This window comes from Pantherophis guttatus, chromosome 4 (assembly GCF_059756535.1).
Source record: "Pantherophis guttatus breed Tessera chromosome 4, ASM5975653v1, whole genome shotgun sequence".
Classification (NCBI taxonomy): Eukaryota; Metazoa; Chordata; class Lepidosauria; order Squamata; family Colubridae; genus Pantherophis; species Pantherophis guttatus.
In genome coordinates this window covers 84,319,060-84,345,113 of record NC_142066.1, presented here as the reverse complement: position 1 = coordinate 84,345,113, position 26,054 = coordinate 84,319,060, and the positions used below count along the sequence as shown (strand labels likewise).

The 26,054-nt window shown below is 38.4% G+C and overlaps 2 protein-coding genes across 21 annotated transcripts in view; one reads left to right on the top strand and one right to left on the bottom strand.

Moving 5' to 3' along the window:
• NT5C3A (5'-nucleotidase, cytosolic IIIA) overlaps positions 1-3,339 on the bottom strand; it is a 78,554-nt gene extending 75,215 nt beyond the window's left edge. The window contains exons 1-2 of one of the 9 annotated variants that reach the window (XM_034406920.3): positions 3,179-3,339; positions 2,038-2,112 (exon numbers count right to left, since the gene is read on the bottom strand). Coding sequence is in view for 4 of the 9 variants with exons in the window: in XM_034406296.3 (XP_034262187.1) it covers positions 2,483-2,620 (138 nt within the window). In the remaining 5 variants the exon portion in view is untranslated. The other 8 variants (XM_034408608.3, XM_087894082.1, XM_087894080.1 and 5 more) reach the window with 8 other exon arrangements.
• The window catches only part of BBS9 (Bardet-Biedl syndrome 9), a 547,167-nt gene continuing 524,322 nt past the window's right edge, over positions 3,210-26,054 (top strand). For 6 of the 12 annotated variants that reach the window (XR_009620981.2, XR_015734232.1, XM_087894079.1 and 3 more), the window contains exons 1-5: positions 3,340-3,679; positions 6,637-6,760; positions 7,190-7,340; positions 10,140-10,204; positions 11,506-11,619. Coding sequence is in view for 8 of the 12 variants with exons in the window: in XM_087894079.1 (XP_087750205.1) it covers positions 6,649-6,760; positions 7,190-7,340; positions 10,140-10,204; positions 11,506-11,619 (442 nt within the window). In the remaining 4 variants the exon portion in view is untranslated. Of the gene's footprint in view, positions 3,680-6,636; positions 6,761-7,189; positions 7,341-10,139; positions 10,205-11,505; positions 11,620-26,054 lie in introns of all 12 variants that reach the window. The other 6 variants (XR_015734231.1, XM_087894074.1, XM_060686099.2 and 3 more) reach the window with 3 other exon arrangements.

The window sequence follows — 26,054 nt, the reverse complement described above, 5'->3', positions numbered from 1 at the left end:
TTAATAGAATGTTGCTTGCATGAGAAATCAATGCGATTGTGCAATAGTTTGAGCAGTCTCTTGTTTTTCTTTACTAATGGCATAAAAACAAATCTTTTTCGGTCGTGAAGCCACTGACATATAGTCCATATCTTTAGACACATCTTTAGGCAGCGATGATGCTAACTAGCAATGGCTTTAGTAATTCTGTAAGTATTCCATCAATACCTGGAGCTCTCCAGTTCAATAATTTCTCCATGGGCCATTTTATTTCTTATTTCAAGATGTTTGTTCTTTATTTAATTAGGCTGCCATCATTGTCATCTTGATGGTAAGTCAAACTGCTATAGGGTATTTCCAAATATTCTTTCCACCTGTTCTTGGTCTTCTACTGGTCATTTAGTACATTCCCGTTGCAGTCTTTAACAATTCCTTGCCATGCTGAAAAGCTGCACTGAATCATTTTTACTACAGCAAACATGATCTTAGTATATCCCTTCCTGTTACAGTACCTTCTTCCAGATGATGCCAGTGCTTCTCCCACTGCCTGTTTTTGTCTTTCCTGGTTTCACATTGGAAAATTTCATTCAGCCTTTTAATCATCCTCATTACCTTTGGCTCCAGCCACCCTACGCTGATCAACTATTTTGATCGTATCATCAGATAGCTACTTATCTGTTCTCTCTGGTTTTTGGCATGACACATACTTTCCAGCAATTTCCATGATGCTACCAGAGATCTCTCATCACTGTTCATTTGGATCTTTCCCTTCAAACCTATTAACTTATAGCGTACATAGGTGAGATGCTATCCACATTGAATAACAGGGGTATAGTACCTTTTTTCACTTTGCATAGCTTGAGCTTTCAGTTTAGTGACTAATAGCTGATGGTCTGAGATACAATCAGTGCCAGGAAGTGTTTTAATAAATGCAACTGAACCTTTCAAGCATTGTTGGCATAAAATGAAGTCTATTTGATTTCAATATTGTCCATTTGGTGCTGTCCATGTGTATAAACATCAGGTGTTGAATAAACATATTCATTATGCTGATTTTTCTAGCAAATTTGAACTAGGCAATCACCAGCTTCATTCCATTCACATAGCCCAAACTTGCCTACTATTCTTGCAACTTTCCTAGTCCTACTTTTGCATCGAAATCATATCCATATTTGAGTCATGTTGAGTTATTGCCATAAAGTATTGTGGTGAGATTTTTTTACAGGATAGTTTACCATTGCTTTCTCTAATCTTCCCTATTTATCTGAGCCTGGGACTGGCATATGGTTGATAAATTAATATCCATATGCCTGGGTATTAAGAATTAATTAAAATCAATTAAATTCTGTTAAAGATGCATTGCTGAACTATGAGTAGAATTATGTGCATAGAAAATTGCTCAAATTTTGACTGGCCACTTTTGAATCCTATACTGTTGATCTAAAATACAATTTAATACTTCACTATCTCATCATAACTATAATTATTTTAATCGTATTAGAATTAATACAATATCTTGATTTTGATGACATACTACGCACATTGGCTACAGTTGCACAACACTGAACCATAATGGACTATACTTTGGTATGATGTACAAACCCAACCACCACTGAATTGTACATATAAACACCTTCATGCTTCCCAGCCTTCTATTAATTTCACTCTTAGCTCTCAAGGAATCACATATTGTCAATTTCAGAATTTCAGTGTAATATGTATCTGATTATTTTCATATGACAAATGAATCTCTGCTTTACAGGATTATATTAAAGAATACAAAATAATGATTTTGCAATTATGACTGCTTGTGACTATCTTGTAGATAATGCATAACAATATTTATTGTAATTTAGCAGAGTTTAATTTTCCTCCCTGCAATGTAAACATGTAATGTAATCGTGATAAAAGTATGTGTCTTTTGGCAATTGGCTATAGATGTTTACCAGAACTGACTAAAGCAATTTGATAACTTCTTACTCAAAATATCCTCAGTTAAAAATCTTAAGTGAACTAACATATTCCTTCATTGATTAAAAAGGATAATGGTCATATTACCTAGATAGTGCAGATCTCACATTTATGAATATATAGTCAATTCCAGGCTGCCAACAAACTTGCTTATTGGATAACCTGGGAATGGATATTAAAAATGCAAACAAAGTGTATAAATACTTATGTATAAAGTCTTATGTCATTACACTAGGTTTAGATTGCAAACTATATATTCTATGTACACACATAATTATATCAATTGAGTCAACTATGTATGTCTGGTTTACCAACTTCCTTCCCCATCATTTCCAATTGAAATTATTACCGCAACTTTATTCATTTTCAGAGGCCTATATTTCTACCCCGATTCTATTCGTTAACATTCATTTTCAATCAATAGTGCCAAAATAGGTAAACGCTAGTTGCAAGCTTGCTCGGGCTGTAAGTGTTGAAGATATCCCGAGGGAAGGCACGAAACTGGGAATTTAGAATCCTAAAGCGTGCTTACCATCTCTATAATCTTCGTTTTCCTGCCCGTTTTCTTCTTTACGGTGAAGATGTATTGGGCCAGGACTACTCCCCCAACCAGGGCGCACACACTGGCGCTGGCCATTGCTCCCATTTTGGCTACGGCGCTCTTGTCCATGGTGGCACACTTACACACCGGCTTTGGAGCGGAACCGAATAGAGTTTTCGTCTAGGTCTCAGAATCTGAATTCCCGGCAAGCCACTAAGTAGCTTTGTGAGGCCCTGCACGCCGCCTGCCGCCCTGGATCCTCGTGGTATCCCTGTCCTTGCATCAAAACGTCGTTAAATGAGAAAAGTAAGTGAATCCCGTCTCCTGCTGCCTCAGAGGATCCACTCCTTTTCTTACCAGGAAGTGCCCTAGTCTACAAGAGAAATGTCGTTTGCCCGTAACAACGCTCTTGACGCTTAAACTGAGCGAGCGACTAATAAGGCTATTAGGAACGGCTCGACTGAGCCTGTGGAAGAAACCATGTTACTCCAAAACGGGGTAGAATAGTTTCTCTTTTGTCTTTCTAATTATTTTAATTCAGAACAACTCTCCCGTTTCTCTCCTTACATTATAAAATTGAACCTAATAAGATGCTGGGGAAGGAATACTTCCACATTTCATAGCTATTTTGCTCTTTGTATGCCGAATAGTACAATCCAATCTACCGCTAGTCCATCAGTTACTTACCTTTTTCGGGGGTAAGACTATATTTCCCAACATGCATTCTTCCGCCTAGCTTCTTCCTCCTCCTCCTCCCACCGGCAGCAAACTTCAACAGGGGTTACAGCCTTCCCGACCAAAGGGATTTCCTTGGGAATGGGAGCGGTCAGAGCAGACGTTGGTTTGTCGAGGTACTATGACAACGGCAACAAAAATGGCGGCGGGTGGAGTGACTGTCAGTTTCTGTGGTTTTTCATCTCATTGTCGAGTAATTAAGTTCATCCACGTTTCTATTTAGTAGATACGATTTTATGTTCTCTTTGGCAGTTTCTGTTTATTTAATTTCTCATAGATTTTTCGTGTAATGCTGACATAAAAGGATTGCACTTAAAAGATTATCGTTCTCTCTGATAACACGAATATACTGCTTCAGCTCTTGGAATGCTCCTTCTCTGTAACTAAATTTGTGTAAGGAAGCACCAGTGAGGGGGGAAAAAAGGAAGATTCGTCAGTTACAGAAAAAGTCGGGTAAGTGAATAAAATAAGCATAATTAGCTCAATGGAAAGAATTATTGTTTGCAATCGTATAATACTTTGCTAGGTTTTACCCTAACAATAACAAACTTGTGATATTATGTTATGATATTATAAGTATAAGACTATCATTATAGTTATGTTATTTTATGCATGCTTACTTTGAAATATATCTAAGTTTGGATTGTATGGATGTAATGTGATGTAAGCATCCTTCTTTCATAGGTTCATTTATGCATTTTGTACATGTTTTCTGGATCAAAACAATATGCTTGAGATAGTCTTTTGTTAGTGCTATTCTAGCTCTGTAGTCCTGAGTATTGTAAAGAAGTTGTTTTGTTTTTAAAATTACAAGTTAACAGTAGCAGTACTGGCATACTCTTACAAGAACTTTTGCACTATTTATGGAAAGTGGCAACATTTGCACAATTTTGTTATAAATTTTATAATTGGTAGAAAAATGTTGAGATAGTAGGTAATGTTATTTGATTAAGTATACTTAAAAAACTTTGCATTAATATACTCACTTGGTATTATCAAGCTAAGAATTACTCATTTTCTTCTTCAGCACATACCATACTGTACCAGATAACTTTAAGTAGGCATTAGTACAAGCTATTTATATTCTGCCAGATTGAGTTCCTTAGCTATGGTCATAAGGACAACTTGAAGTCAATTATGGTAAAGAATTAAATGATCTGGTTATGCTTGCATTTCTGTTAAAACCCATTTTTGTTCTGCTGGTTTTTAATCTTTTGTTTGCTACTTAAAGTTGCAACTAGCAAGATGGACATCTACATAAATAATACAAAAATCAAAGGGAAACTTTTGTTGCCATTGATAGGAATAGGATAGGAATAATAAATTGCCTTGAACAATTATTTTCATATTATAAATAGAATGGTTGATAAAACATTTTTGTTCTGGTCTATCAGCCATTCTCTATTCTATTCTTTCTATTCAGTTTTCCTTTTCTCATGTTCACAAAACAGCGTGTATTCTGTGGTCATTAGGAATTCCCCCCCCCCATATGCTAAGGAAAGGGGGGGGTTGGGTTTACCAGGCCTAAAATTGTATTTTGAGGCATGGTATCTGGCCTGGTTAAAAGAGTGGATGAACCTTCAGACTAAAAGGCTACTTGAATTAGAGGGCCATGAAATAAGGTTTGCATAGTACAGTTATTTATGGTATAATAAAGTTAAAATTAATGTTTTGTTTTTTTTAATTTGATTTATATGCCGCCCTTCTCCGGAGACTCAGGGCGGCTTACAATGCGCTAAGCAACAGCCTAGCGCATTTTAATAATCACTTTGCTAGATGTGCCATACTAAGAGTTTGGAATAAATATAAAACAAGATTCTCTATGAAGTTGTTTCTTTGGATGTCCCCTCAAGAAGCTTTTTTTAGAAAAAAGATGGTGGCGAAGCCAGACTGGTGGATGTATGGCAAAATATTACCTTTCAACTCTGGTGAACCTATATTAAAGTCAAGGGAAGAACTTGAATTAGAAGATTATGTTTGTTCATTGGTTTACATATCAACAACATAAAAAACAATTTAAATCAGATAAAAAGAGTTGTGGGTTTGATTTTGCTAAAAATGAATTGGAAATCTTACGGTGTGATGGCGATGAGCATATTATTGATAAGATTTATAAAATGTTACTGAAGTTGAATTTGGAAAGTGAACATGTAAAACATTGTACTGTGTTTCGCCAAAATTACAACCTATCCCCAAAACAAGCCCTAACCCAATTTTCACACCTGTGCCTAATATAAGCCCTACTCCAAAAATAAGCCCTAGTTAAATCCCACCCACCATCTGGTTGTATGACGTGGGGTGAGGTGCATGCATAAAAATTAAGCTAGGATAGGGTTGGGGAGTGGAGCTTGGGGGGATGAAGCTGTCTCATGTGCCCCGCACCTGCTTACCTTAGGACTGCCACAACTAGGCCACCCCTGCCCCAACACTTGTCGCACCACTGCCTGGTTTCTTTTGTAGCCGCTCGTGACAGGACGCCGTGTGCCTCGCTGCGCCAGTGCCACTGCTTGTGGCAGGATGTTGCAAGGCTCATTGAGTCCAAATATCCCATTTGAAGTAGTTAGAAAATAATCTAACTTCTCCTATCATGTTAAATTTTTGCTCCAACCAACACCTTGCATACAATTTTTTAGAGAAATGCAAAATAAGAAGGAACAATGTAATTCATTGGATAAATAGATTTCCATTTGGGAATCTAATATTGCAAAATAACTTAAGAAACAAATCAGTCTTTTTTAAAAAAGAATGCAATAATTAGATATGCTTGTTATTTCAATCCTTTGTGAGTGAAAGAATGCATCATATTTTAATTTATGTAACTATGTTACTAAACTGCCAGCATAATAAACATTAATCTCTTGTACCATATTATTGTGTGGGTATTTATTTAATAAAAGAGAATGCAAAATAAAATTATTAACTTATGTTTTTATGGTCTAGTTTAAAATATGGTACATTTACAATACACACAACTCTTTCCTTTGAGCATTACATAAGTTCTGTAGCTCTGATCCAGAAAAATCTCCAGGATGCATGAGGATTTATTTGTATTATAATCTCCAACTCATAAACTACTTTTAAAAATTTCCTGAGTTTGTTTAATAATTGAGTATAGAACTGAAACTCTGCTGGACTGCAATCTTTATTCCTAACTCTGCATCCTAAAAATGTATAGTTTACATTTTTAATTTGATTTGTGGGATGCCAACTAAAATGTCAGCACATACTTGGATTACATAAGCACTGTGAATGATGAACTTGATTCTTATCAGAAGTAATTATTATGATGTTTTGAAGGAAAAAATTACCTTCATATTTTCTCTGTTAAACTGAGATGGTAGATGAGATATAAATTATTTTTTTAAATGGTTCATAATAAGGCTTTTATGATAGTTATTTTTTCCCACCAGGGTTCACAGAGAATGTCTTTATTTAAAGCCCGGGAGTGGTGGTCTACAATAGTGGGCAATAAAGAAGAATTTGATCAAGGATGTTTATGTGTTGCAAATGTTGACAATAGCAGTAGTGCACAAGGTAAGTGGATACTTTTACATTTGATGTGTAATTAAAATTCTGAAATTTTGTTCTTCCAATCAACTTGTAATTTATTTATTTATTGTAAGATGCATCTTATTAAACTTAGAAGAATTAAATTCTAAGAAAATAGCTAGTGTGCTAGTATGGTAATGCGCTGGGACTAGATGAAATATCTGAATCATGGAGCTTACTTGGAAGATTCGGGCTAGTTATAATTTCTTAGTCCAATTTATAGGTTAATAAAATATTAGGGGACTTACATATGTACATACCTTAGATTATAGAGAAAAATGTAAATGATACTTATTTTAAATAAAACAAGCACAATTTGGTCCTCTGACTTGTTTACCTAGAACATTGAAGAATAATTTGAATATGAATGTTTGTTTGTTTCATTGTTCTTCCATAAATATGTTTTTATTTCAGATAAAATTATTGTAGGCAGTTATATGGGATTTCTTAGAATCTATAATCCCCATCCTATAAAACCAGGACATGGTATGCAAGCTGAAGATATGCTCTTGGAAACACAATTATGTGAGCCAATATTACAAGTGGAAGTAGGAAAATTTGTTTCGTAAGTAAACTGTTGTTGCTTCTGATGAAGCTAATTGGGTAGATATAAACTAATTTATTTTACTGCTATGACCAATTTGTTTCCCTAAAGTATATTTTATGAAATGTTTGGGATTGTAAAGTAATAATCAAGATACAGGCCTTGGATGCTTACATTTCTTGGAGCAATGTATTGGAGCAAAGCTCATGTATTAGGTTTCTTAATATAACTCTAGGACAGACATATCAAACAGGTGGCCCATGGGCCAGATGCAGCCTGCGATAGGCTGTGGAATTGGCCCCTGGAGCCATCCCAGAGACAGCAAATGACCAGCCCCTGCTGGCCCGATCACTCCCACTCAATTGGCCCCAACAACCAGGCCATGCCCCACATCGCTCCAAGGGCAAACAAACTCCTGATGTGGCCTGCAACAGCATCGAGTTTGACACCCCTACTCTAGGAGAATAGAAAAAAAGTCTTGTTAATGTTACATTTATTTAGTTATTTATCAAAAAAATCAGTAATATATAATTACCTAGTTATTAACTTTCTGGTAATATATTCCATTGTTTTGTTGAATAGTAATTTACCACAATGTCCAAATTAGCAACTATGGTAAGTAAAAGAGGTGTACTGAATTTTTAAGAGTGACAACTTGCAAAACAAGTATTTTTAAATAAATAATAATGTATTTATTTATTATTTTAATAATTTATTAAACTTGTATGTTGCCTAACTCTCAACAACCCTGTGTAGTTCACATAATCAAACAAACTATAATGAAATAAAATGATAAAGCTAAAAGATTGCAAGTACAACAGATGAGATGGAAGGAAACAAGAGGTCTTACTTTCCTTCAAAAAAGGCTGGGATAAAAAGCCAGATCTTCATAGATCATCTAAACAAAAGGAGACTGAGGACCATCTGGATCTCAAGGAGAACTTTGTTGCAGCGGGCAGTAACTGCTGTAGACAAGGCATGCTTCCAGGCTTCCAGATGTCCTTATTTAATTGAAGGAACTCCAAGTGTACCAACTCCGCAGGATTTAATTGGCTGTGTGGCTGTTATGAGAGACAGGTAATTCCTCAAGTAATCAAACTCTGTACCCATAGGGCTTTGTAGAGAAAAATCAGCACTTTGAATTGCCCCTGGAAGTAATGTAACTTGTGAAGCAGAGGTTGTACATGGGCATATGAAGGTGTGTCCATTACTGCTCATTCCTCCACATTCTGGAACAGATGAAGTTTCTGGGTATTTTCAAGCACAGCCTATGTAGAGTACAAGGTGACTAAGGCATAAGTGACTGTCTGAAGGTTCCTCTGAGGTAGGAGAGTGTGCAACTGTTTTATCAGATGGAGTTGTTCATGGCCAGAACTTCCATTTGCTTTTCAGGCAGGAACTGTGAATCCAAAACTGTTAGATTGCCTTGAAGGCATCAAATATGAAATATCCCTAGATCTGGGTGGCCAAACCACCCACAGCCATTCACTCTTGGTGGATTGAGGTGGACATGATTCTTCCACATCCAAAACCAAATAACTTCCAGGCATTTAGGACAGAACCTTGACAGACTCACTTGGTTAACTTGGAGTCAAAAGATACAATTTGCTATCATCAGCATACTAATAAGATCTAATTCCAAACTGGCAGATGACCTGATCCAGCAGTTTCATGTAGATATTGAAAAGGAGAGAGAGAACAATCCTGTGGCACCCTCAAAGGAGGGGTCTAGGAAGTGACATACTCCCAACATAATCCTAGCTAACATTGACTGGAATTGGTCCAGGAGAAGGAAAGAGAACCATTGTAAAACACAGCCCTTAATTCCTAACCAATGGTGCTGGCTCACCATACTCTTCAGTGGTACTGACAATACCAAGAAATCAAGTGGCACATGGATAGTTGCACTATCTCCAAGCTTTGCCAAAGATCATTAACTGTACTAAATCTCAGCATGAAACTTGACTGAAATGGGTTTAGATAATCCATTTTCTCCAGAATTATCATCAATTGCAGCTGATCATGTTTTCAATAACCTTTTCCCCAAAAAGGAAGGTTGGAGACTGTTGAAAACTCTTAGTTTCAGGGACAACCTCCCATAATCTTAATTAAATTGGTTTTCAATACCTATCTCATTATTTAATTATGCTCTCACTGTCTCACTTGCTGCATAAGATGTTACGGTGATAAAGGAAAATAAAGAATCCATTGGAGTTGGGCAGCTGATAAATTCAGCTAAATAAGTATTCATCGTTGTATTCTAATTAATGGTTATTAGAATGCTGTAGAGATGCCCGGCTTTGTGGATTATCCCTCCGTCCACCCACCCACCCATCCATCTCATCTATGAAATTTGACTATTTCTGGAAACTGGATGATTTAGAGAGGTTGCATACGAAGTACAAAATACATACAAAATCAGTCAGACTTGCAAGATTGAGATTAGCTCACCAGGTAGACCAAATCAGGAATCAACTCCACAGAAAGGCTAAAACTAATCTGTTTTGATAGTCCTTATATTGTTAGGGTCTTGCAAATCCAATTATGCTGTATCTCCTGCCTTTCTTATAACCATATGAATTAAAGAGATGTCTATGAATTAGGGAACTTTTAAGCTGCCACATAGTTTGGTTTCGATTTAAGATACGTTTGATAAGTATACATCAGTATATAGCTATTGACAAAAATTATTGAAGTATTAAGTACAAAAAAGTTTGTATGTTACATGCTGTTAGTATTTAGTATGATTTATTGGTCTTTTAGATTATTGATATTCAAGAAGTGTTTTTAAAACACATTTCACCTTGTCCTTTCTGCTAGTGGCACAGAATTGCTTCATCTGGCTGTATTGCATTGCAAAAAATTATGTGTCTACGCTGTCTCAGGTAAAAATAAATCAAATCAACTTACTTTCTCTATTTTCCACTTATAAAATATAGCATTTTCTTCCTACAGATTTAATGATACTAAATCTATTTCAAAATATATATAAAAAAAGATACTCTCTTGGAAAATTTTCTATATATATCCTGACAGTATTGGAAAAGTAAATATTAGAAAGGTCAAGTAATACTAGTACTTCTAGAAAAGTTTTCCCCTTAATTTGTGGCAATGAAAAGGAAGTTTCTAACACAGCACAGATAGTTATCGACCTTTGACCATAATGGAGCCTAGCACTATGGTTGCCTGTTATGATTGTCATTTAACAAGGTGAACATGTGGTTACCTTGCTTAACAGGCATTTTGCCTGCTCTGATCCAATCATTAAGTGAAGCTTTTGAAATGGCATGTATATAAAGCACAACATCAGGAGATATGTTTTTATTGAAAGTGTATTTTTAGAAGCATACTGTAATATATAAACTTGCATCTCAACACTTTTTCTTAGTTTATTGAAGATGTTTATGAGCAATTATATCAGAACCAAATGTGCTACAATTGTTTTAATCATCAGCAGTAAATGGGCTAGCTAGGTCATACATAAAGAAGATAAACCACCATCTTGGAAGGACTGTAGGCTAATAATGTGATGGTTTAATTGTGCCATCAAATTGCTGTCAACCTTTAATGACCACATAAATAGATTTTTCTATTTGATGATCTGTAGAGGAATAACATGTTTTGAACCTTCATATTTTAAAATCTCCCCAGTACAAAAAGTGGATTTACAAGCCTTTCTCTTTGTCCTCTAAAGAAATAGGTAGCTTGCAGCTCTTTACTTGTTAGATACCAAGCTCTAGCAAGTTATGGATGATGAGTTAACAGTTCACCAAAATTTAGGGAGATTTTATGATGTCATTCCTCCATCAATATGATGGAGATCTTTGTATTCTCTATTTGATATCAGAATCAGAGAATAAACTGAAAACGTCAAGTTTGTGAGAAAAGTGTACTGCAGTTACTTTTAAGTTAAATTAAGTTAGTTAAGAAAATTAAGTTAAGAAATTAAGAAATTTAAGAAAATTAAATTAAGTTAGTTAAGAAAATTAAGGGGTTAATTTTCCCCTCAGTTTTGTGGTATAGTCAAAATAATTGGGAGGGGGGGCACGTGGTATAATAATCGATGAAACCTGAATTCTGACAACTGTATTCAAGTGTAACATAAGTATACTACAACATCTTTCATAACAACATTTTCCAGAGAAAATATTGCAAGCTTAAGACAGCTTTTTCTTTTATTTAATAGGAAGCTTAGGAAATACAGAACATGGCAATCAATACCAACTAAAACGTATGTATGAACACAATCTTTATCGAACAGCATATAACATGACACATGGACCATTTGGAGGTATAAAAGGTAAGTTATTGGTCCCACACTATTTTCACTAATATGGAATAAACAGAGGAACATTGGTGCTAAACCTGTGGCTCAGGGAACCTATGCAGTTGGCCATGGCTTTGGATGCTACATCTGTAATCACCTACTAATTTTCTTGTCCAGCAACAACAGAATTGTCGTTTTTCCCCTGCCTCATTCTGTTGCTGCTTCTATATATGATTCAATTTTGTATGAAAAAGAATATGTATGAGTAAATGGTGGAATTATTTATTTTTGTTCACATGTTTTTAATGTATTTTAAACCTAGGGGAAGATGTGCTTTAAATATGTTAAATTTGAAGAGGCAAATATTTGAATAATATTAGGATTATATATATATATAATTTTTTGCATCTCTGAAACTGTCTACATGTTTTCCCCCTCCTTAGGCTCCCTTTGGTGGCTGGGTGGCTGGGTGGGATGGAAGCTGAGAACTAAAAACTGTATATAGCCCTTTGTGTGCCAGTAGCTTCTGCTGTTTTAGGTTCCTCTGGATGACTGAATGGCAGGTTGGGCACAGGCCAAGATCTGTAGAGACTCTGAGGGACAGGGGGTGGAAAATGGAGTGCTTTGGGAGGCCTGAGGCAGATGGGCCTGGCCCTACACTAGTCCTCCCAGGTCCTTCTTCACAAAAAATAGTACCTGAGGTACTCTGTGCTGTGCTTAAGAACCCATGTGTTTGTTTAAGGGCTGCATCAGGGAGAGCAGGAGACGGGGGCCCTTAAGCAAGGCAATCTAGCATAATGGCATAACTACTTATGACTGTAGTGGGCAAGGTATAAATTCAGAATAATATACTTGTAATACACCTGGCAAGTACTGTTCTGAAACACTTGTAAAAACATGTAAAGTAAAAACTTTTAAAAATTACAGGAAGATGGAGACCTGAGATGTCCAGAATCTTATTATTAATGCAATGGTATTGACAATGTTTCAGTAAAATGCCTTTTTTCTACAATAGTTTGCCTTCTGCTTTCTTCATACAGCACATTTAACCATAATAACATTAATACATACTTCCCCCTCCAGATTGTCAGTGAGGGTGGAAACTATATCTCGATCATCTTGGTAGTCATCTCCATAGCAATTGAAGTGAGTCCATACTCAGTTTAAAAAGAAAGCCAATTTATCTGGGTTTCCATTGAACACTGCTCGAAATGCAGTGGAGCCTTCCCCTCTGGGCCAAGGGGTCAGTGGCTGTGGCGCAGAATCCACTGTGCCTGGATCTGGACCCAGCCTTGTCCAGGGTAGTAGGCCCATCCAGGGGGCACCACTCCAACCAGTGACAGCTGGGGTTTGCCAGGTGGGCTGGCTGGTCTTCTGCACCTGAGTGAGCTCTGATAAGAAGTGAGACTTGATCAAGCCAAGAGCAGCAGTGGAGGGCTGTTAGTTTGGGTCATCCAAAGAGTTGGATGACCCAACTCTTGGGTCATGACTGGTCCCTCCCGGGCAGCCTTGGCTGTGTTCCAGGTTGCACTGAATGCAGAGCTTGAGGCATCACGTCTTCTGTAGACCAGTCCCTCTGCATGGGAAATGTAAATGTCAGCTGACCAAGGACTGCCATGGTATGGCTGGTTCTCTGCGGCTGGCCGCCACCACCAAGATTCATCTGCTCGAATCTTTCAGGTAGTCCCTCCAGGGTTTGGCTGCGAGTCTGGTATTTCCATTCCCCGAACTCATTTAAATCCAGAGGTTCCGTTGACCTCTACTCCAGAATCGTTCTCGCTTCCCTCATGGATGTGATCAGTTTCTCCCTTATTTGGTCCTGGGAAGCTGGTTTGGACTCCAGGTCCTCCTCCACTTAGTAAAGCTCCTCGGAAGCCGGCTGTCAGCATTCCAGATAACCCCAACTCCAATTAAAAACTCCAAAGCAAGCATTTTCTCAAAGTTCCATTTATTGAAATAGGTATACTGGCACATCTGGGAAAACCCGAATCTGAGAGTTCCAGGTTTTCCCTCAGTAAATCAAAGCCCCCAAACCATCCCCTCATTCATCAGTCCATCATATGCTCCAATCACCATCTGTCCCATCTCGAGACATCACTCCAACCACTCCTTCTCCAGATGCAGGATTGTTCTTATCTTGACTATTTTGTCTAAATACATTCTCTCTACTAAATCCCCCCTCCTACTTTCCCATACATGAGAAGGTGGCAGCATGGAAGTTTCTAAGTAGTTTCAGCCAAAGGGTACTCTTTCTAGTGTACCAAATATTGTAACTGACCCCTGTGTAATCTAGAGTCAAGGACTTTCTTAACTTCATAATGAGTCTCCCCTTGTACTATCAAAGGCGGGGGAGGGGGACCAGCTGGTAAGGGTCTTAAATTAGATCCCATTGCTGGTTTCAATAAGCTACTGTGAAACACTGGGTGCGCTTTCCCTAATATGCGAAGGAGGCTAAGTTGGACAGTTATAGGGTTAATCACTTCACTATAGGGAAAGGACCAATGAATTTTGGTTCAAATTTCTTGCTTGGTAGGCTCAATCTTAGGTACTTAGTTGACAAATACACTTTATCTCCTATTCGAAAAGGCGGCTGGAGAGACCTGTGTTTGCCTGCCTGGGTTTTATATCACTCAGCTGCTTCTGCTAGAGCCTTCTTAGTATTCTCCCACCCCTTTTGCAAGGAGGTTATCCATTCTGTTAGGGTCATGAAAGTGGGTGGTTTTCTAGGCAATTCAGGCATAGGCACAAAATCCATAACAGCAGTTATTTGAAAAGGAGTCAACCCTGTACTACTGTGTACTGCATTATTATAAGCCACTTCTGCGAACAGTAATAGCTCCATCCAGTTTTCTTGTTGATAATTTACATAACATCTAATATATTGTTCCACCATTGCGTTAGATTTTTTCAGAGGATCCATTAGTAGCTGGATGGAAAGCCAAGATAAGCCCCTGGGATGACCCAATGAATCTCAAGAACTCCTTCCAGAACCTAGCAGTAAATTGAACCCCCGATCTGATATTATTCTCTGTGAGACCCCATATAGCCTGTAGATGTGCTTCACAAAAAGTTTTGCCAGCTTTTTGGCATTGGGTAGTCCGTTACAGGCAGTGAAGTGTGCTTGTTTGGAGAAAATCAATGACAGTCCAAATCACTGTGTTTCTTCCACTTTCTGGAAGTTTGATGATAAAGTCCATTGCAATCTCCTCCCAGGGTTGCGTAGGTTCTGCCACTTGCTGGAGAAGATCAGGGGGCTTCCTCAGTTGGGATTTCATGGTGGCACAGGTAGCACAGCTTCTAACAGTGTCCTCTACGTCAGTTTTCATTCTTGGCCACCAGAATTGTCTTCTAGTCAAATGTAGGTTTTTTAAAAATCCAAAGTGGCCCCCTACTCAAGAATCATGACTACACTTTAGCACCAGGAGTTGCATGCAGCTGGGCACATAAATCTTACTCCCCTTCCAAGCCAATCCCTCCCTTAAGATTAATTCTGTCTGGTTTTCCTGAAACCAGGCATCATTTGAGAATGCCGCTTTTAGCTCTGCTGTCAACTTGTCTTCTGGGAGGTTTAAACCGCACCGTGTTTGTGCTCTAGTGTGTGCTTGGGCAGCTGGTTGGGTTTCAGAGATCATGGCATATACTACCTCTTCTTGCCAGCTGTCAAACTGGGGCTTTCTGGACAAAGCATCAGCTAATAGCCCCCCCCCCCCCAAATGTATTTTAGGTTGATGTTAAAGTGTTTAAAATATTGAGCCCATACTGGGGGAAAGCTTCCAAGGGGTCTTCAATGCCTCGAGGTTTTTGTGGTCAGTCCACACTTCGAAAGGCTCCTTTACCCCCTCTAGGAAGTGTCTCCAGTATAAGAGAGCCCATCGCACAGCAAAGCCTCCTCCCATACTGCCCATCTGTGCTCAGTGTCTGTTAACTTTTTTGACATGTAAGCAGAAGGCATTAGTTTGTTTTGAGCATTCCTTTGCAGTAGAACAGCCACCACCGCCATGTCACTAGTGTCGGCTTGGACTATAAATGGTTTATTTGGGTCAGGAAGCTGGAGGATCGGCTCCACCATTTGTCCACAACAATAGCATTTAATCACCCCTGCAGGTTGAATGGGAGGGACTTCAGTAGGCTTTGAAAATGGATGTCTAGCCAAAGTTCTCCGAGGCGGCTTCTCTGCTGGGGCTTTGTGGTGGGGGTGAGTTTCTCTATCCAGAGCTGTGGACATGGTATACCAATTGTGCAGTCGCTCAGGCATCCCTCGGACTCCGCAGGCTGTCCTGACTTCCTGATTGATGGCTTCTTTAAAATAGTGTAGGAGTATGCGATCCAGCCAATGCCCAAGGTTCCCTGCGACCCGTCTTAAGTCCCATACAAAATCTTTTATGAGTTGATTTCCTTGCTTCATCACCTTTATTATGGCTTCATTTTCATTGATTCGGTCTGGGACTTCAAATCTGGCCCGGAGCAGCGCAACAAATCCATTGGCATAATTTAGTTCAGCAGCTCCCTCATTGTGCAGCTGGGCTATCCATTCAGCAGCCTCCCCTTCATTCATCCTGTCAGAAATCGCCGATTCTAAATCTCGATCTGCCTTATATTGCTCTCCATACTGATCTATATGAACCCAGACTCGGCTGAGAAAGTAAGCCAGTTTAGCAGGCTTACCATCAAATGTTGCTCTAAACCGGGGTGGTGGTTGCCTCACGGGTGGATTGACCCCGGTGACAGGGCGGTGGGGCGAGCGCCAGTGGCTGAGCTGGAAGCTGCAGCAGGGCTGCTGCTCGTTGCTGGATTGCAGCCGGAGGATGGACAGGAATCGACTGCTGTGCTGTTTGTTGGGCTGCAGAGGAGGGGGGACTCTAGCCAGCTGCTGGATTAGCCCCCACTGTGGTCCAAGATCATGGGGGCATATTGGGCCCATGGGGATCCCTGGGAAATTGGAGCCGAAGGTGCTGGCGACCATTGGCACTGGACCCAACCCTGGTCGGGATAGAGTCCCTAGCCTGGAGGGGATACATTCTGCAGACAGGATGACAAGGGAGGCAGCAGGTGGGGGTGGCAGTCTCCATGCCGGCTGCGGCTGCTGTCTCCCAACTGCCGGGTGGCCAGGCTGCGCCGAGCTGCTCTTCCTGTCATGCCTGGCCAAGTAGAAAAGTGCCTGCTAGCCGCTAATTCCTCCGCCAGGTGCTGGATCAGGAAAAGTGAAAGTGGGTTGCGTTAAATTCCATCTCACTTAAGGTTGGATGCAGAGGGCATAACTTCCCACTTCCATCCATTCAAAATGCTCCAGGAGTCTGGTTAACGATTGGCTTCAAGACAGATGCAACAGGTTCCAGGAATCTCCGTATCCCAAAGCTGTCACACCTCTCCACTTTGGTTCGTGGGGTGACTTCATTGGGCTGGAAGCAGCACGGTATTCAGGCGGTCTCTCCTCCTGTCCCCTTTCTGGAGTTGGATCAGACTGGCAATTTTTCCAGGAAACTGACTCTTTGGGCCGAGTGCCTAGCCTTTGTGTTGTCTCTGCAGCTTCAATGGCTCGCACCACTTTTGCAGAAGGAGAATACCGATCTCGATAAATTCTCTGGTATCCGTCCCCACGGCTCCCTCTGCGATCTCTTTCTCCTCGATCTTCGCTGGGTCTTTGCACCTCTTGAGTTTTAGGTCAATACTGGGGCTCAGCACCCTGGACAGCTCCCTTTCGGTGTGCCATTATGATTTTAGGGGATTTGGATTAATGTCAGCGTTCCAGAAACCCCCAACTCCAATTAAAAACTCTGAAGCAAGCATTTTTTACAAAGTTCCATATATTGAAGTAGGTATACTGGCACATCTGGGAAAACCTGAATCTGAGAGTTCCAGGTTTTCCCTCAATAAATCAAAAAACCCCAAACCATCACCCTCACTCATCAGTCCATCACATGCTCCAATCAGCATCCATCCCATTTCAAGACATCACTCCAACCTCTTCTCTAGATATAGAATTGTCCTGACCTTGATCGAAAGGAAGAATGCTATTTTGTCTAAATATATTTTCTCTACTAAATCCCCCATCCTACTTTCCCACACATGAGAAGGTGGAGGAGTGGAAGCTTCTGGGGCTAATATGACTTCCAAAGCTGACACCGGCCATTTAACATGCACCTTGGATTGGGCCTCCAGCTGGCACTCAACTTTGGCCATGGCTGCTGGGGTGTCGAGGGGAATGGCCGGCTGTCCCAACTGCCCACTGGCTCTGCTGGCACTTGCCGTCTCTCCAGTTTCCTTCTCCATCTTCCCTGAGTCTTTTATACTGCCCAAGTAGACTGGGTAAGCGGCCGGGGCTCAGGACCCCAAACAGCAACTCAGGTGCCTTAGAGTTTGGAGAGCCGGTTTAATATCAAGGTTCCAAGTAATATATCCCCAACAATGAGAACTCTGAGGCAGGCATATTCCTCAAAAAACATTTTATTGGGGCATATTCAATTGGCACAGACTTGGTTGGAAACCAGCTCTAAGTTCCTGCCGGTTTTACACCCAGTTAAAAGTAAAATTTTGTCACTTCCCCCCAAAGTCACCAGTCATATGGTCCAGTCAGCATATAGTCCAGTTGCTAGGTGACTTCAGTCTCCACATTTTTAAACCTATATGTGTTAAATACACCTGTAAAGCGTTCTTAATATCCCACCCCATTCCACCCCTTCTTTGGAAGATGACAGTATGTAATATTAATAGGTATCAATCCTAAATGTACTGTAGATACTGTAAATACTGAGCAAATTCAAATATAGTAGGCAAAACTTCATTTTAAGTTGAAAAAATATTTTAGGTAATGGACATATCAGCTTATGATTTGCACACCCCAAATTTTAAGTTTATTTAAGAATCTATCATTAAAAGAGTTTATAAAGTATTGATATTAAAATTAATGACTGCAGTGTTATACATTCCAAGATAAGCATCCTGTTTCTCCTGACAAATTTCATCTAGTCTGACTTCAGCAGCAATCAATTAGATATCTTACTGAACTTTACAAGCAGTACAAAAAACCCGCCCTATTGTTTATTTCAGAACATATTTAATCAGAGAGTGAATGGCCCAAAATAGACATGCTGGCTTTCATGCCTAATGAAGGAAAAGGTTTGGGTCTCCCCACTTCCAGGCTATACTTTAACTGCTACACTACACTGGGTGTCTTGTACATACATCCATCTATCCAAACTCTCTTTCCTTCTCTGTATTTTTTCCTCATGGGTTTTAATTTTTAATATTGATACATCATCAGATTTTTTTTGTGTTACCTTGGCTCTTGTTTCAGAATATCTGGAACTTTTAAGCAATTTGCAACATGCTCACTTCAATCATTAATCCAATTATACTTACCAAATCACATAATATTAGAAAATAATTATGAATCAAGTTATTTATCATTTAATATTTTGGATTCAATAAATATTTGCTTAGCTGTAAAGATTTTGAAATGTTTGCAGCTGGGTCTAGGTACCGTATTTTTTGGAGTAGAAGATGCACCGGAGTATAAAACGCACCTTAGTTTTTGGGGAGGAAAATAAGAAAAAAGTTGATTGGCAGGTGGATTGGCCTCCCGGAATACCCCCAATCAGCTGTTCCGAGAGGTGAATTTTAGCAACAGGTTCCTTGATTGTGAGCTCTGCGCCTTGTTTTTTTTTTTTTTTGCCTCTGAAACTTCTGAAACTCTGTTTCAGAAAAAAAATTTTCCTGCCTCTGAAAGCCTCTGAAACAGAGCTTCAGAAAAAAAGCCAACTGAAGGTCTGTTTGGGGTCTTCTTTTCTGAAGCTCTGTTTGGGGGCTTCTTTTCTGATGCTTTTTTCACCCTCTGAAATCTCAGTTTGAGAAGCTGGTTGGGGCTACATTCAGAGTGTAAAACGCACCAAGATTTTCATCCTCTTTTTTTGGGGAAAAAGGTGCGTCTTATCCTCTGAAAAATACGGTATTTAAAGGGGACATATCTGTGTATGTATGTAGAACATACATTTCTGTGTATGTACGTAGATATTATAAGCAATAATGAACAGAAGTCGTATATCCTACTCTATAGTTTGAAAAACATGTTTCATTGTTAGAATTGAAGGAAATCATAACTCTAAAACAATTGGCCTGTTCAAAAAAAAATTTCTATATTTTAAACGTATAATTCTGTTAAAATTATTAAATTTGGTAATGGGACACATTTATTCATTGATTTAAACTGTGACACGTTTATTTATTTTAAATTTTTATTAATAAAAGATATACAAACAAACAAAAATACATGAAGACAACATACAAAACAAATAGACATCAATTCAGTCCCATGACTGACTCTTAAAGTTGCTACATCGGTGGGTTATTTTCCTATTTCTTTTATCATTCTCTATTTGTATCTATATATTTACATATTTACATATTTGTATATAAAACATTATAGTTCACTCTTTGTTTAATTTTATACATTCCTATTAAGTAGTCAATAATCATTTTTATATTCCTATTTTTCCCTCCAGCCAGCTGTACCATCTTTGCCACATTAAATAGTAATCAGTATCGTCTTTCTCTTGTAGTTCTTTTGTAAGCCTGTCCATTTCTGCACATTCTGTAATTTTAGCGATTATTTTATCTTCTGTCAGTAACTGCTCAGATTTTCAATTTTGGGCAAATAGTATGCGTGCTGCTGTGAGGATATGGATAATCAGATATTTTATTTCTTTGGTGCATTTTGCTGTGATTATTCTCAATAGAAAAGTTTCTGGCCTCATTTCTAGCTTTTGTTTTGTAATTTCTTCAATCATTGTCTTAATTTCTTGCCAATATTGTTTTGCCTTTCGACATGACCACCAGAGATGATAGTATGTCCCTTTCTGCGATTTACATTTCCAACACATTGGAGAGGTATTTGGGAACATCTTGGCCAGACGCGCCGTTGGGAGGTGCCATCAGTAGAACATTTTGTAAAGGTTTTCCTTATAGGGTATAGACATTGTCAGATTTTAATTTATCTTCCACAGTTTTTCCCAGTTATCCAATTGAATGTTATATCCTATATTTTTGGCCCAAATTATCATGTTTTCTTTAACCACCTCCTCTTCTAATTTGTATTTTATAAGATACTTATAAATTTTAGTTATCATTTTCTCATCTGTACCTTGTAATATTTTATCTAATTCATTTGGTTCATTTTGAAATCCAAATTGTATCCAATCTGTTTTATATCTTGATTCTATTTGCAAATATGGCCACCAATCAATGTCTATACTCTGATTTTTTAATTCTTGTCTTGTTTGTAAGTCTCCTTCATTATCCAATAATTCTTTACAACTTCTCATTTTCTCTATGTCCATGGCATTGGGGTAGATTAGTGCTTCCATAGTCGATAGCCATCGTGGAATTTTAGTGTAATGCTTTCTAATCTCTTGCCATGTTTTGTACAGTGATCCTCTGATAATATGTTGTTGGAAGTATCGATGCTGCTTGTCCTTTCCCTCCCACAGGAAGGCGTGCCAGCCACGTTGTAATTCAAATCCCTCTAGGAATAGTGTTCTTTTATCTTTGAGGTCTATCCAGTCCCTTATCCAATCTAAAGATGCTGCTTTGTAGTATAACTCCCAGTCCGGTAGGCCTAATCCTCCCTTTTCCCGAGTATCTTACAAACACTTTATTTTAATTCTGGCCTTTTTCCCGTTCCAAATGAATTTTGTTATTATTTTATTAAGGTCTTTAAAGAAATCCTTTCCTGGTGGCTTCTGGTTAGCGCCGCCATCGTCGCCAGATGGTCTTTCAAGACCGCCAGCCCCGCCATCCGTAAAGAGCCGCCTCCACAGCTGAGAGGCAGCTCAAAAAACTCTGTTTCTTTGAGGAAATGTGAGCAGAGCCGGCGAGGTCAGGGAGACCCCTGTGAAGTCCCCAGATTGTTTTTTTTGCTTCTGGGGAGGAAACAGGATGAGGCTCCCTATCCAGCTCGCCGTGGCTCCGGATTCCGGGGGAACTCTGCACGTAGCAGAGCCAGACGACGCGACCAACGTAATCAGCGAAAGTCAAAGGATTTACTAAAATAAACAGGGTGAAATCTGGATCTGGAACTCAAAACTGCAAGTATATATAATAGCCCTGTGATTGAATTTAAGAATGAAGAAAGAGTGAAGAGAGTGAAAGTTTAAAATGGCGTCCGGCTTTAGCTGCTTGAAAGGAAAAAAAAAAGCTGAAAGTGAAAGTGGACTTGCCTGACTGTCTCAGTATGCTACAAAGTATCTAAAATAACAGCTCTGGTTAGAAGAGAAGGAAAAAGTTTTTTTTCCCCCAAACTGTCTTTATGTTCTATCTCTCTTAGAGATTTGATTAACTATTTTGTGCTGGTAAGAAGGGAGAGAAGATTTCCTTCTTAAAAAGAGTTTGTCTGCGTGGCAGAATGGCTTCAAAGCCAGATAATAAAGCTGTATGGGGGGGGGGGTTTCCCCTATTCATAAGTCACAAGAGCAGTTTTTAAGCTTGCAGACTCAGAACCAGAGACAGGAGTTTGATTTTAAAGACTTGAAGGAATTTATTATTGCGGCTCTGATGAGACAAGATGAGTTTATGGACCAGAAGTTTGAGAAATTTCAACAGGAAACTAAGGAGGTGATTCAAGAAAAGTATGATAAGATGAAGCGAGATATTTTGACAGTCCTGACTGGCTTCTCAGAAGTAATTGTCCAGATTGATAAAAAAAATGGAAGAAATCAGTTTAAAGTAGAGTCTAAAATGAAGGAAGCTGATTATAAGATCTATAATGTGGATAATAAAATGCAAAGGATTGAAAATGAAGTGACAATGTCGCAGTTCAAATTTATGGAATTTGCTGTAAGACTGAGGGGGATAAAGGAAAACAACAGAGACTTGAGAAGGATTTGTGCTGATGCTTTGGCTGTGATGTTAAAGGTTAGCCTTGAAGAGGTTTTATCCAAAATTGACAAGATTTACAGAGTGAATTCTTGGGTGGCAAGGCAAAGGCAATTGCCCAGAGATGTAGTGATATACTTTACAGATAAAAGAATAAAAAGTGACATCTTGCAAAAGTCTTTTGTTTCTACCCTACAAATGGATGGAAGGCAGATTGGGATTTATAAAGAGTTGCCGCCTAAGATGCTAAAAGACAGAAAAGATTTTGGATTTTTGGTGACTGAACTAAAGAAACAACAAATTCCATATAGATGGGATGCTCCAGTTGGTATAAAATTGACGTATCAAGGAGAAAGATATCGATTAAATACTGTTGAAAAAGCGGAAGAATTTTATCGCAATGTTTTTAAAACTGGCCCAACATCTCCATGTATATCAGTGTCAGGAATAGATGAAGAAAAGCAAATTGAGCAAGATAATAATAATAATAATAATAATAATAATAATAATAATAATAATAATTATTATTATTATTATTATTATTATTATTATTATTATTATTTTATTTCTATACCGCCCTTCTCCCGAAGGACTCAGGGCGGTGTACAGCCTATTTAAAAACACAAGACAAAACAGCAGTTAAAAATTAAAATGATTAAATAGATTTGGCTCAATTTAAAACCCCAGAAATTTAAAATACCCCAATTTAAAATTATTAGGTTGATAAGAGATTGAAGTCCAGTGGAAGCAGATGGAGGTGGAGCCAACGGAAATACAAGGAACTACAGGGGGCTTTTTGGATGACCCGTTTTCGGATCATCCTTTAAAGGTTATAGGTGGACCACCTAAAAACACAAGAGACGTGGCTTTGGATCTTGATCTGATGTCCTACAAAGTTAAAGATCAGCATATAACTCGAACAGCATACAAACAAATTCCAGAAAAACAACAACAGCAGAGGTTTAAACCAGCACAAGGCAAGAAAAGAAGCAGGTTCCACAAAACTAGAAAATCTTAGACCAATATCTCTTTTGAATATGGATTAAAAAATTTTTTTGTAGACTTCCGGTTTGCTGCTCGTCGCTGCCAGACGTTCCTTTGGGATCGTCAGCTTCCACTGCTTGTCAGAGCCGCCTTCACAACGGAATGGCGGCTCGAAAAAACTCCGTTTCCATGAGGAAACGGAGATAGAGCCGGCAGGGGTGGGTAGAACTCTCCGCGGAGTCCCAAAAGTTTTTCTTTTACTTTTGGGACGGAGCGGATGAGATGCCCCATATCCCCAGCCGCCGCTCCGGGCTTTGGGAGACCTCTGCTAATGCAGAGCCAGGCGTCAAAAGCAAGCCTGCAAATTTAACAGATTACTCAAAGAAAATGTGACCTGGACCTGTAATACTGAACCGCAAGTATTTTACTTTTCTTTTAAAAATTACTTAAGAGAAAGGAGGAGAAGAAAGAGGGGAAAAAAAAGCCTTTTAAAATGGCGTCTGCCGCAGCTGGAGGAGAGGCTGAAAGGGAAAGTCCTTCCATTTTCTATTATTACAATGTAGCGGAATAAATACCACTGGCTACATTTGTAGACAAAACTTCGCTCCTGTGTTTTTTTCTCTCTTTTTCCCTTGGAGACTTGATATTGTTGTTGATTGGAAAGAAGTCTTTTTTTTTCTTGTTTTTTTTTAACAAAGCCTGCCTGGGCGGAAACATGGCATTGAGACTTACAAAGTCAGATAAACAAATGGGGGGGTGGATTCCCCCACCAACAATTTAAAGGAACAAGTTTTAACTCTTCAGTCTCAGAAACCTGATTTTAATATAATAGAATTTCTCTTAGAGGAGATTGAAAGAAGGGAGGAGATTGTGAATCAGCAACTTGAAAAATTTAAGCAGGAAATTAAAGAATTGGTGAAATCTAAGTTTGATTTTTTGGAGAAAAAATTCTCAAAAGTGGCTAATGGTTTTTCAGAATTTATGATACAGTTGGACACAAATACTAACTTACTAGAGTCTAAAATGGAAGAAATTCAAGATAAATTGGACAATAGAACTCAAAAAATTGAAAATGATTTGATAAACACTCAGGATAATAGCTCAGAAGAAAAACCTAAAATGGATGCTGATCAAAAGTTTGGTAATGTAGAAAATTTGCAACAAAAGATTGAAAAAGAGATTCTAATGGTACAATATAATTTCACAGAATATGCGATAAGATTAAGAGGTTTGCAGGAAAATAACAGAGATGATTTAAGGAAAATATCTTCTGAAATTCTAGCTGGGATTCTAAAGGTTCAACCTGACGAAGTGTTTTGTAGGATTGACAGAGTTTATCGAATCAACTCCTGGATTGCCAAGCAAAGGCAATTGCCTAGAGATGTGGTGATTTATTTTACAGATAAAAAAATTAGGAATAATATCGTGCAAAATTCCTTCAATTCTAATTTGCAATTGTATGGAAGAAAGATTTGGATTTACAAGGAACTCCCACCTAAGATATTAATGGAAAGGAAGAAATTTGGTTTTCTGGTGAATGAGTTAAAAAAGAGAAATATCCCATTTAGGTGGGACGCCCCAGTTGGTATTATATTCAGATATCAAGGAGAAAGATACCAGCTAAATACTGTTGAAAGAGCGGAAGAATTTTATCAAAATAGGTTGAAAACGAACTTAACATCTTCAGGTATAATACAGGATAAGCAGAAGGAGCTGGAAATAAAGGTAAAATATCGAATTATAGAGACTGTACCAGATGAATTGCCTTTGGATTTATCGGACACCCCAGCTGGACTATCTACAAATTTGAGAGAAGTGGCATCTAACCTTAATGTGATGACTTATCAAGGCAAGGACAAGCATGGAAATCAATTAGGGGATACACAAGGGATAAAAAAGAAATATGAGACACAAAAACAAGACCAACAAGACCAATCTACAAAGCAGAATGTAAACCGACCAGATGATACACAATTTGTAGAAAGGAAACCAGGATGGAAACCAAACCCATAAAAAGAAAAGAAAAAAAGAAATAGGTCGCATAAAAATAGAAATTTCTAAATCAAGCAACAGTGAAGCCAGTGACTTTAAAATATGAATGATTATGTGTAAACATAGAAGAGGCGACGTATTGGTTAATATCATCCTGAGGATTGTGGCAGATCTCTGCATGGCCGTAATCTGGGGACGTGAAAAGAGTGTTAAACTGATGGATTTGAATTATCCACTTTGGAATTTCTTTTTGTGTTGATAAACATATTATAATTATCTTGAATCACAAGGCAAGAGAATTATGCTGGGGCATGCAGAAGATTGGGTTGTTACCCACTACGATGATGGGAATCAATAATCCTGATGAAATCCACAATTATTACTATTTGGAATATAATTACAATGTCACTCGGGTGGTTGTTTTTACCTTTATACATATAAGAAGATATTTACTACTGATGGGGGCAGATATTTATTTATTTATTTATTTATTTATTTATTTATTTATTAGATTTTTATACCGCCCCCTCTCCCGAAGGACTCGGGGCGGTGCACAGCCAAAGTTAAAAACATACAATATAAACAATTAAAATACGTTTAAAACAGAATTAAATCTAAAATGGCTC